The sequence below is a fragment of the Panthera pardus genome, unplaced genomic scaffold (genome assembly GCF_024362965.1).
Source record: "Panthera pardus isolate Hobbes unplaced genomic scaffold, ASM2436296v1 HiC_scaffold_16, whole genome shotgun sequence".
Classification (NCBI taxonomy): Eukaryota; Metazoa; Chordata; class Mammalia; order Carnivora; family Felidae; genus Panthera; species Panthera pardus.
Window position 1 is genome coordinate 65,171,330 of NW_026526721.1, and position 12,520 is coordinate 65,183,849.

The 12,520-nt window shown below is 40.2% G+C and overlaps 1 protein-coding gene across 7 annotated transcripts in view; it reads left to right on the forward strand.

Annotated features, from left to right (window-relative positions):
- The first annotated feature begins 1,622 nt into the window (after positions 1-1,622).
- CFAP91 (cilia and flagella associated protein 91) overlaps positions 1,623-12,520 on the forward strand; it is an 89,263-nt gene continuing 78,365 nt past the window's right edge. For 2 of the 7 annotated variants that reach the window (XM_053903403.1, XM_053903405.1), the window contains exons 1-3: positions 5,469-5,695; positions 10,866-10,942; positions 11,453-11,610. In XM_053903403.1, the coding sequence (XP_053759378.1) occupies positions 5,572-5,695; positions 10,866-10,942; positions 11,453-11,610 (359 nt within the window). In that variant the 5' untranslated portion in view covers positions 5,469-5,571. Of the gene's footprint in view, positions 1,736-4,505; positions 4,565-5,468; positions 5,745-10,865; positions 10,943-11,452; positions 11,611-12,520 lie in introns of those variants that run through there. The other 5 variants (XM_053903408.1, XM_053903404.1, XM_053903406.1 and 2 more) reach the window with 5 other exon arrangements.

A 12,520-nucleotide genomic window follows, 5' to 3' on the forward strand; every position in this document is an offset into this window, starting at 1 on the left:
GACCAAAAGATATTACTTTCCAAGGTGAAATATTTAGTTGTTTATATCCAGCTACTTGCCTCTCCTCTTCTTTCAGAATGGCACAGCTACCCCACACATGTAGGTTACTTTTTCTTCTGCCTTTTAATTTATGAAGAGGTAAGCTTTAAGGTTAATGATTGGTTTTTACATTAACGTCATTCTTTACTTTTCTTACGCAGTCTAAATGTCTTAGACTTGTGGGATTGTTAGAGCAGGCGGTTAGTTAGGTTCTAACAGGATACCTGGAGGCCAGCACCGAGGAAGTTATGGCCAGTTGTTGGGAAAGTCAGAAGCCTGTCCTGGCAGCACTCCACAAGAAGCTAGATCTAACAAGAGTGAGCCAAGGTTGTGGATGCTGTTAAGAGAAACCTCTGACCAAATTAGGAAGAAAAAACATGAAACATTGTTTCCCAAGTAATAAATATTCTGACTCCTAGTTAGCAAAGGTCAATAACAAGACACCCAAACCCTCAGGGCATGCATCGCTCTCACTTTCTTTCTTGCTCTCCTATTTCCAAAGTGTACTTTTTGATTTAATAAACTTTCCTGCTTCTGTTACTCATCCACTATGCTGAGTGTGTGTCCTTGAATTCCTTCTCGTGACAGGACCAAGAACCTTCAGCAACTCCTTCAGGTCTGGCTGGGTCAGTTCCCCAGGGCCCTAGGTCTCTGGAGTTTACCCAGCAACAGGATGGTTTTAGTATTAAAGGAAACGTAGGAGTATAAAACAATGACATTTAGTATTTCCCATTCTCCCCCAAGAAAAATCTCAAAAACCCACTTCCTCCAAGAAAAACACAATTTTAGAGAGCTGTAATTAGAGATTAAATTGAGAGTAGGTGGCGTGTGGAAACTAAAATAAGATAAAAACAGAGAGGGAGGCAAACTATAAGAGACTCTTAAATACAGAGAACAAACTGGAAGGGAGGTGGATGGGGGGTTGGGTTAAATGGGTGATGGGCATTAAGGAGGGCACTTTTTGGGATGAGCACTGGGTGTCTTATGTAAGAGATGAATCACGGGGGGCGCCTGGGTGGCTCAGTCGGTTAAGCGGCCGACTTCGGCTCAGGTCATGATCTCGCGGTCCATGAGTTCGAGCCCCGCGTCGGGCTCTGTGCTGACAGCTCAGAGCCTGGAGCCTGTTTCAGATTCTGTGTCTCCCTCTCTCTGACCCTCCCCTGTTCATGCTCTGTCTCTCCCTGTCTCAAAAATAAATAAAACATTAAAAAAAAAAAAAAAAGAGAGATGAATCACGGGATGAATCCTGAAGCCAATACTAAAGACTACACTGTATGTTAACTAACTTGAATTTAAATTGAAAAAAAAAAAAGAGAGAGAGAGAGAGAGATTAGATTCAACCATCTGTTTTACAGAGGCAACTCAGAGGCTGGTTTGATTAGTACATTTCATATCACATTCTCACTTCCCAGTTATGATTATAATCAGCAATACATTACTATTTTAAGCCCCTGGGGCTCTTTGTTAGTGCTATTGTAATTGCTATATTAGTAGGCAGCAAGAGTTGAAAAGGTGACTGTAATGGACTTTTTTTATAGTACAGTGAATACGTTATTGTGAAGTACTGAATGGGAACATCACCTATGAATGGCACCAAGCATTCTGTGGATGACAGCCCTAGTAATGTAACAAGCAACAACTAAAATCCCTCCATGATGAAAGTGCTTAGCTATTTTTCATGCCTAACTAATTCCAGGTATGGAGACTTCACCAAGCAAGGGTGGGTAGTTGATGTTGGTAGAGGAGTGACACCATATGCTGAGACAGAAGAATTGCAGGTCCTGAATTCTCACTTCCCTAGTTAATAAGTTTGGAGGTAATTTTGTATAGTATTTACACTTCTGTCTCTGGGGATGGGGGAAAGCTTTCCAAATTTCACAGCTAAAGATGTGCAATACATTATGCTCTGTAGCTTTTCAAGAACTCTGAAGGTTTTGAAATTTTACCCAATTTGCCTACCACAGTCCCATGAATGCTAATAGAAGCCAGAAAACTGTTAGGTTAGAGATAAGGGATAATTTATTTCTTACAGCCATAGCAGTAATGTGTCAGCATTTTTGTGCCAGTTCTTTGAGCCCCAATTCCCACACGGTGATGTAACGAAGGCCAGATGACATCTGCATACACACTGGGTTGCATTATAGGAAAAAAATAATGATATTAGGAAACCCAAATCTTTAATAATAGGCAGTAAGAATGTATGCCCTTTGCTCAAAGGGAGACCATCTGACTTCTAAAGTTGTTAGCAAACCTGCCCTTTGCTCCAGAATCACACACTATCTCTATTGTCCAAGGTTGTTTCCTACACAAAGGAACAAGGCAGACAGTATCCCCCTTACAAGACAAGCAGAAACACGGCCAACTGTCTCCCAACATGGGTTTTTTATTAACTTACACCTCTCTACATTATCAAAGTTACTTTTATACAAGTAAACCACAAGACGCAGAATGTAATTTCATAAAGATTCCACATTAGTTAATTCTTGCTGTATAGCAATATTAGCAAAAACCTAGTGGGAATACACATTTATTATCTCAGTTTTTTATAGTTAGGAATCTAGACATGGCTTAAGTAGCTCCTCTGATTAGGGTCTCACAAGACTACAATCAAGATATTGGATGAAACTGTGGTCTTATCTGAGGTTCTAATGGGGAAGGATATCCTTTTTTTTTTTAAGTATGTATGTACATATGTATTTTTTCTAATGTATATATGTATGTATGTATTTAGAGAGTGTGAGCAGGGGAGGGACAGAGAGAGAGGGAGAGAGAGGGAGAGAGAGGATCCCAGGTAGACTCCATGCTGTCCACGCAGAGCCCAACATTGGGCTTGAACTCATGATCCATGAGATCATGATCTGAGCCGAAATCAAGAGATGGATGCTCAACCCACTGAGCCACCCACATGCCCTGGGAAGGATATGCTTTTAATTTCACTCAAGTTGTTGGCACAATTCAGTTTCCTGCAGTTGTAGGATTGAAGGATTTGGTTTCTTGCTGGCTGTGGGTTGGAGGCTGCCCTCAGCTCCAAGAGGATCAGTACTTTGGTACGTAGGGTCCCCAACATGGCTACTTGCTTCCTCCCAGCAAGGGAGAGAGTGAGCAACTCCTGTAAAATGGCCAGTACAGTCTATGTAAGACATTCACATAGTCACTTATCTCATCACATTTGACATATTTATTGGTGAATGTCTTCCAGTGTATTTATGGAGGGGGCTGGTTGTTGGCTACTTAAGATTAATTTATGTGATTCAGTGAGGTAAGTCTTTCTGAGGGGACATTTTAGCGAGAACTTGAATGATGAGAAGTCAGCAGCGGTAAGATGAGGGGGCCAGGGGTGAGGAGCATTCTGGGGAAAATGGACAGAAAGTGGAAATGTAGCTATGCCCACAGACAGAAAAATATCATCACACCATACAACATTGTATTTTATTTGTTTCTGGGTCTGTTTTCTTTATCATCCAGTGAGCTGTATAACTTATCTCAGAATCTTCAATACCTATTTTATAGTAGACAGTAAATTGCTTTTTTTTAAATTTATTTTTTTTGGGGGGGGGGGGAGAGAGAGAGAGAGAGAGAGAGAGAGAGAGAACCGGTGGGGGAAGGGCAGAAAGAGAGGGAGACACAGACTCTGAAGCAGGCTCCAGGCTCTAAGCTGTCAGCACAGAGCCCAATGTGGGGCTCAAACCCAGAAACTATGAGATCATGACCTGAGCCGAAGTTGGAACTGACTGAGCCACCTAGGTGCCCTGACAGTAAATTTGTTTAATAAGTGGATGTATTTATTCATTTAGGAATCATTTTATTAAGCTTTTATTTACCAGGTACTTCAGAGATACCAAATGACCATGTGAAGGACTGTGTCCACAATGAATGCACAGTTGTGTGCAGGAAAGTTGCAAACCATTACTAATGCAAGGTGATCCATGATATTCGTGCTACTATAGCATTGGAAGAAAGAATGAACCCTCAATCTATTTGGGGGATTTGGGGAAGCTACATAAATGTAGTAAGGTTAGCACTGAGTCTTCAAGGAGACCTATATTAGTTGGGGTGCATAAATAGGAAAAAGCATTTTAGGCAAAGAAATCAGTTTGAGCAAAGAGTTGGGAGTGACAAAGTATATGGCTGGTTCAAAAGCCCCAAGAAGTTTAGGAGTAAGCAAAATCAGGAGTATGTGTGGAAAGAGGGATAGCAGCCAAGGAGGCTTATTCTATAAGTGTCTATAGATCACATCAAAGGGATAAAGAAGTCAACTCTAAGGTGTGCCACTAGCCTAACAAGATAATTTGAGCATCATAAATAATAATGGATTAAAATTCATCAGATACGTAAAATGTATGCATTGCTAATGATAACTAAACAAAACCTTACTGGTTAACATTGGAGGTTGCTAGGGGACTAATTTCTCTGAAATTTTATAATTAAAGTGAAAAAGCCCAGCATTTATCACGCCTTTCTTCTAGGATCCCTGTATTTCATGACAACCAGAGCTGGTGAGAGAAAGTTTATAGAAGAATCCCAGGTAATAAAATCATTCAAAGTATTAGAAATCTATTGTTCTAGGATAAGACTTATGAGACATACCAAAATGCAGTATGAAGACTTTTTTTTTATGCTTTTAATGGGAAAAAAAACCCCAACTATTGAATGATATTTTGGATTCAGCCAAGTTAATTTGAATATGTACTGAGTATTAGATGATAAAAAGGAATTACTAATTTTGTTTCATGTGATAATTGTGGTGAAGTTAAGAAAATCCGTGTCAGTTTGAGATGCAGATTAATTTAAGGGTAAAATGTCTGGGATCTGTTTCAAAATAGTTAAACACGGAGCAGTCGAGGGGATGAAACTAGATGGGCAAAATGTTAATTGTTGATTCTTGGTGATGAGTCCGTGAGGGTTATTAAAAGTGCATTTACCTTTGCCTATGTTTAAAATTTTGCTTAATAGTTTTAAAAGCAGAACAAGCGCTGCGGAAAGGGGATGTCGGAAATGAAAAACCTAAACTATTCTAGAAGATTGAGATTTCCCTGGGATTTCCGAAAGAGTTAAGAATTGTAATGGTCAAATCTCTGCTGGATTTGAAGAGCAGCATCTGGCTGCTCTCCGGGCGAGGGCTCAAGGAGGGCGGTCGAGGGCTCGCGGTACTCTTGTAAGTGCAGTGGGAAGTGAGGACGCCCTTCCCCAGCCGGCATGCTTCCCTCCTCAAGCCTGCCCTTCTTTTCCATCCTTCTGCTCTCCACCCCACACACACTTTTACGCTCCTCCGCGCTCTCCTTTCCCCACTTCCTTCCCTTCCTGAGTCTCGCCCCACCCCTCCCTTTTCTTCACCCTACTGGTCCTTTCCCACACAATCCCCGCCCCTTCCGTTCCAAGCCCCTCCCCGCGCATTCGTCCGGACCATCCTCTCCTGCTCCTCGCCCCGCCCCTTCTCTCGGCGTTCTGGCGGAGGTTACCATAGCTCCCGTGCGCACAACAGCTAGGCTTTTCTAGTTGGTCCCCGGCTGACCGGAGGGAAGAGTCGACACTATGAGCCATGTAGTGACTATCGAGGAGCCCCAGGCCAACCCGCAGGTGTCTCAAACCCAGTGCGGGGTGAAGTCAGGGACCTGGGGCAACGTCTCCTCCAGTCGACCGTATGATTTTCTGTACGGTAAGGGCGGCACCGGACCTCCCTCCAGAGTTGTCGACTCCTGGCCTAGGTGGGCTTTGGGTCGGTGATACCCGGCTAAGGGGCGAGGTGAACGGAAGACCAGCCTCGGGACGATCCCCTGACCACGGTTATCCTTTGTTGGGTGAGAGCAGCGCAGAGCTCCCCAGGTGGCGGTGCTCCTGTGCGCGCGTCGGAAGCCGCAGGTGCGCTCTGCGTCTAGGAGGAACACCGCGCGCAGTCGCTTTACTGTCCCCCACCGTCTTTTCCAGATAGTCTGCACAGCTTTAAGCAATCTTTCTGAAACCTGTACCGGGTGTTTTGTTATCCAGAAATGTATGCAATGATTTAGCAGACTTGGAGATTCACTCAACATTCCCTCATTCTAACTGTATGAAGTGCCAGACAAAAATGACCTTCCCTCCCTCATTCTCTGGGCAACTCCAAATTTGGCTTTGTAGATAAAGAAGTACCAGTTTATCTCGCCTTTGTTTTCAGTTTTCTCTCTCTCTTTCAAAACTTATTGTTATTTATTAAAGCACTGCTTATAAACTAGGTCCACTGTGTTCCTTTGGATCAGTAAAACCCCAGTTTATTTTAATGCCCAGCTTGTCCGTTTATGTTCTGTATCTTCTACTGGACCTTAAGTTCTTTGAGTTCTTTAAGTTCTTGTTTTATACATTTTTGCAGCCTTCTCAGCACCTATTCCAGTGTTGGTACATTTTTTTTTTCCGATTTTGCCCTCAGCAGTCCCATGCTTTTCACCTGAATCTTGCATTGCTTTTAACCGTGTGGTATCTCCTCTGGGATTCCCAGGATCTTCTTTCACTGGGAATCAATAGGTTACCCATTTCCTGGTATAGGGGCTTTGTAATGGTTGCTTACATATTCTGGCCTGTGATTTTCTTTATTCACTCTTGGTTTCGTCTTGTAAAATAAATCTAGTAAACCCTTGTAAACACACCATGTTTATTTCAAAAGTAATTTGAGAATGGGATATACTTATTTAGTAAAGACAGGCAAATAATTTATCAAGTTTCCTGTCTTTTATCCTTAAAAGTTTCTCCCCCCCCCCCTTTTTTTTTCTGCAGGGGGTTACTAAATGTTTCCGTGTCCCTTGCAAGGAACAGAAACCCACTCAAAATAGGCCAAATAAAGTTTGGATTCTTCCAATTAGACGGGCAATCTCACGTCTATTAATGGACAGGAAGCATAATATAGCCAGGACAAAGTAGAACCAAGACAGGGAAGGTCAGAACTAAGGTGTAGTGCCCTTCTGCTTGATTTCTTGGACCTATTTTTTTTTTTTTTAACTTTGTTTAGGTTGTCGGATTTAGCAAGTAAAAATACAGGATGTGCAGTTAAATTTGCATTTGAGATAAATAACAAGTAATATTTTAGTCCCATGCAATATTTGGGATGTATTTATATAAAAAGTTATTCATTGCTTACGTGAAATTTAAATTTAACTGAGGATCCTGTATTTTATCTGGCAACTCTAACCCTGCTTTTTTCTGTGCATATATGTGTCCTTCTTCCATCTGACAGAAAGCCACTTGTTTATGGATTTCTTTTACTATGACAGGGACTGGGGTGGCAGTCTACATGGCCTCTTATCCTAAGTAAAGCTCACCTGTGAGTCCTTGTGTATCTTAGCTGCAAATTGGAGAAATAAGATATGTTCTTGACCAGCCAATGAGTTGACTGGCTTGGGTCAGATTTCCATCCTGACAGAAAGAACTGTGGTGGGTAGGTGTTGTGGTCAGTGATACACACACATAAGCACTTTTCCAAGTTTTTTCACCCTTCACCCACCCACACCCCTCAAACCCAATGGCCTTTTCACCATAGTTAATTGTCTGCAAGGCTTTTGCTCCTCCAAGAAGCTTTGGGTGTCTTCATTAAATGTAATTTTTACTTCTCTGATCACTCTAGCAATTAAGGTTAATTCAGATACATTTGTAAAGTACTTTAGAGTTAACATCATTTTTTTATAGATCATACCTCATTTGTGTACCATTTTGCAGTTTCCTCAATTTTTGGCTAAATGTTTTGTGTCTCAAATGTCTAAGTGACCACCATATGTTATCACTTTCCTGAATCTAAATTTGTTGATGGATTAGTAGCTACACTGTTGCCCTGATAATTAAAGCCTTTTAAATATATGGTCCATTTAATTTTTCTAGCTTCCAAAAATGTTTTAAAATGCTTTCTAGGTTTATCATAAGCTCTTTCTTGCTATCTTTCCCCCCAGAATATGCAATTTATTATGCCTTTCCCTAAAAGTAATCATTATGTCTTGGGGTTTGAAATACTTCCTGTCTCTTATGATTACTTGGTGTGACAACTTCCTAGGCTTATTAGAACAGTTTCTACAAGATGGGTAAATTGGCTGAGGGGCTTTCTCGTGATTTCCATGAGAAACTTTTCCCTGTAAAATTCATGGGCTTTTGATAATGTAAGGCCTGGGAGCCAGAAGAATTGGAGTTCACATTCTAACTGTTCCATCAGTAAGTGGCTAACTTCTTGAAGCCTCAGTTTCCTCACCTATAAAATGGAGGTCTAGTGCCTACCTCATTGGGTTTTTGTGAGGATTAAATGGAATATTGCACATAAAGCACTTAACACTCGTGTAAGAATAAGCAAGTGATGCCTGATGAGTGCCATTACCTCGGCATCTCAGGGGTCTTTCTATTGCCTTTGAGCAATGATTATGATCACAATTGTAGGGTATGTTACAGAATGTGTAGTCATAAATCACATAGTATTGTGTAATTATCTTCTATAGATGGCAGGAATGTTTCTATAGATCATGTCTTCATACTCCTTATAGGAATAAGAGGAGAATGGTTTATAATTTATTATTTAGAGTTAGGGGAAATGCAGGCTAAATTCACTTAAGATGAACAACACAGTTGGAACCATAGGCCCAGTGACATCTTTTAAATCACTTAAAAAAAGAATACGAATAGAAGTTTCCCTTTGTCCGATGCAATTCCCAATATATCAGACATGTTGAAGCTATAGCCTTCTTCCCTTTAAACAGGTGCATTCGTCCTGCCTTCAAATTCACTAGTCTGTAATTTTAGGCCATAAAATTTGGCCTTGTCATTCCTAAATCAGCCCAGTTTCCATCACCTTCTCAACTTGAGTCATAGAGGTGGATTTGGGTGATGAAGCTAAAGAAGATAATATCTAAAGGTGATGATTCCCAAGTTTGTATCACAGGTCCAGACTTTATCCCAAACTGTAGATTTGTATATGAAATTGCCTACTTTATATCTCCACTTGGACACATAATAGATACCTAAGCATGCTTTCCTAATGTTCTCCCTACAAACTTGCTCCACCACAGGTTTTCCTGTATCAGTTGATACCAACCCCATACTTTGGCTGCTGAGGCCATCATGTTTCCTCTCTCTCTCTCTCTCACACCATTCCAACACATTAATAAGTCCCTTCTGTTCCACCTTAAAAATATATCTAGAATCCTGCCCTATTTGATCACTTCTGTTGCCACCACCATGGTGCAAACCAACATCATATCTCTTCTCTAGGCTTATTGCAGTAGCCTCCTAATAGGTCTCCCTGCCTCTTCCATTGCTTCCTTGAGGTCTGTTCTTCATGGGCAATCACAATGAACATTTTAAAATGTAAGTCAGATTTTATCGCTTCTTGGCTCAAAATCTTGCAGTGGTTCCCCACTTTACTCAGATTAAAGCCAAATTCTTTTCAGTGGCTCACAAAACTCCATGTGATGTAGGCCCTGGGTAACTTCCCTGACCTTTTATCTATTATGTTTTCCCTCTCTCACTGTGTTTCAATCATGTTGGTCTCTTTGCTGTTCTCCAAACATGTCGGGCATGCCGCTGTCCTAGGGCATTTGCTCTAGCTGTTTTCTCTGCTTCAAACGCTCTTCCTTCAGATAACTGTATAGTTAACTCTCCACTTGCAAGTCTCCTTAAATGTCACCTTCTCAGTGAGGCCTGCCTTGACTACCATGTGTAAAATTGCAGCCCCATCTCCCTTAGCTGTTCTTTCCCCACTTTTTTTTAGTAATACTTACTACCCTCTAACTCTAACGTATTATATAATATGCTAATTTGTTATGTTGTTATTATTATCTTTCTCTCTCATGAAGTCAGGGATCTTTATCTTTTTGTTGATGTGTTCCAAGCACCTTGAACATAGTAGTCAGTCAATAAATCTTTCTTGAAAGAGAGCTTGAGCCTCTTACAGCTTTTCAACCTTGGGGGGAATATTAAATGTCTGTATCCAGTATATCATTTTTGTTGGGTAACTGAGGAATTATTAGACTCTAGGAACTGACTCACATTATCTAAATTAAATTTAAATTAAATTACTTATAAATCACCATACCAGCATATTAGAAGAAATATGTTACCAAGTCATCTAGACTAGTTGGTCAGGGTATTTGTTTCTTAAGAGATGTGAACTTGGGAAATCAAGTCTGTTTCTGAATAGACTTGCTTATGAATTTAATGCCATACTGTTTAATTTTAAGGGATGGTACAATAAAGCTTGAATATGTCACTTTAAAGATATATCTAACAAGCACATACTTAAAATAATGGCAATCTTTTGTTGAACTTTGGAGAAAAATTTAGTCCTGTCATCAACATACTTACAGATTCAAGGAGTGAATTGTAGCTGATTTTATTTATCTCTTGTTAGACAATGACATTACTTACTACATTTATCAATTCTGAGGTACCATGTTGTGAAGAGTTTGTATCTTTCTTTTGTCCTAGGGGAAGTAGTGCCCAAATGTGTTATTTCTTTCACTTGCAGATGGGTGTAGTGAGTGTATACATGGTCTTTCATCTTAGACTATTTCCTGGCCTATCCAGACCCAGAAAGTGGTTTGTTCATAGGAGAGAAGATTGCATGTTTAAGCTCTGGTGCTTGAGAACTTATTAGGCCTTCTTTTTGCCTTCCATTTCTATAAACTGACTTTGGAATACATTGAAAAGAGATGAATCTAATATACTCTCACTGGTGGTAGAGTAACAGGGCTGTGAGTTGCTACAGATTTAGGCAGTATCTAATTTTTATAATTTGTTTCCCAATTAAGTAATTACATTGTTTTGCCATTATTCTCAGCCCAGGAGTATGTTCTATTCCTTATACTACCTTATTGCTTATTTTGCAGACCCGTTGTTTATTGTGTCAAGTGAGAAAGACTACGCACAGGCAAATATCCAAGCTAACCTGATTCGAAACAGACTGGTAGGTCTAATTCATTCACTAAGGCAGCCTGATGAACTTGAACCATCTAGTTTTGCTAACTGCACTGATCAGATTAACTAGTCATCAGATCTCCAGTGGATTTTATATTCTGCAGGAATTACTTTGTCATGATTCCTAGGGGACAAGGCATCTTGATACTTGTGGCTCAGTGTGAATATTAATTAATAGTGAATAAAGGATTCATTATAACCTAATTTATTTCAGTGGGGAAAGTTACGTATGCCTGTGTTACAAGAATTCAAGTAGTACAAAAGCGTATATAGTGTGAAGTAAATTTTGACCCTCAGGCCCCTTCTCGTAGTCATCTATTATCAGTTTCTTGGGTATCTTTCTAGAGATAGTCTGTGCATATACAATATCTCTTCTTTCTATGCCACATTCACTGTTTTGTACCTTTAAAAAAAATTTACAATAATAAATAAAATGCTTTAGAAAATCTGATGGTAGAATTTTGTCCTTTTCTTCCCTACCTCCCTGTCTTAATATTAGAGAAAAGTTCCCAGGTTTAGAACCATGTTCAGTAACCTGATTCATTATCCAAGATATTCTCTGTATTGGAGCAAGGCAGACCCTGTCCCACCATTCATCCGTCAGGAATGGAAGAGACATGAGGAGAAACACAGAGAAGCCCTCTGGCACCTTGCCATGTAAGTGTCAGGTAGCTTCAGTTGCTACTCATGTTTTTAATGAATTTATTTTTCTTCTTAAAATTTTTTATTCCTCATTTTTTGAAAGCACAATTGTGATGTTATACCTAGGTTGATTGACCCCCAATTCTCTCTCTTAACCCCTCTACCTAGTTGGGGGGCCTGGGTGGCATAGTCAGTTAAGTGTCTGACTTCAGCTCAGGTCATGACCTCGCAGTTCATAGGTTTGAGCCCCGCGTCAGACTATGTGCTGACAGGTCAGAGCCTGGAGCCTACTTTGGATTCTGTGTCTGCCTCTCTCTGCCCCTTGCCTGCTCACACCCTGTCTCTCTCTCTCTCTCTCTCTCTCTCTCAAAAGTAAATAAACATTGAAAAAAATATGTTAACCCCTCTACCCAAAACAAGCCTGATTCAGGGGCAATGGTTATAGGTTTATAGGTTAGTAGATATTCTCAGAACCTTGGAGTGAATATATATATTAAATAACAACTTGCCAGCAAAGGTAGAGGGGACTGAATTTGTTGTTTCTTTGATCTATCTTAGAAATTGCAACTATACCTTTCGGCTAGTATCTAAATATATATTTTTGGAGACTTACAGCCAAAGCACCTTCAGAGATAAGTCTCTTGAATTCTTTATTCTTTTAATTATTTGAGTCAAACTTAGTAAATTTTAAAAAGCTACCTTTCAGCATGGACATAAAAAATTGTCTCTTAAAACTCTGTTATTCCTATGTGCTATTAATTAAAAGTATGCATTTTTGTATGTGGGATAGCCTATATCTACTCTTTTCTTACTCTTACTTCCTCTTGTTGGTTCCTGGCTTCCTGGCTCAGGGAAAGTAATTACAGCAAAACCTTGGTTTGAGAGCATAATTCATTCTGGAAACATGCTTGTAATCCAAAGCACT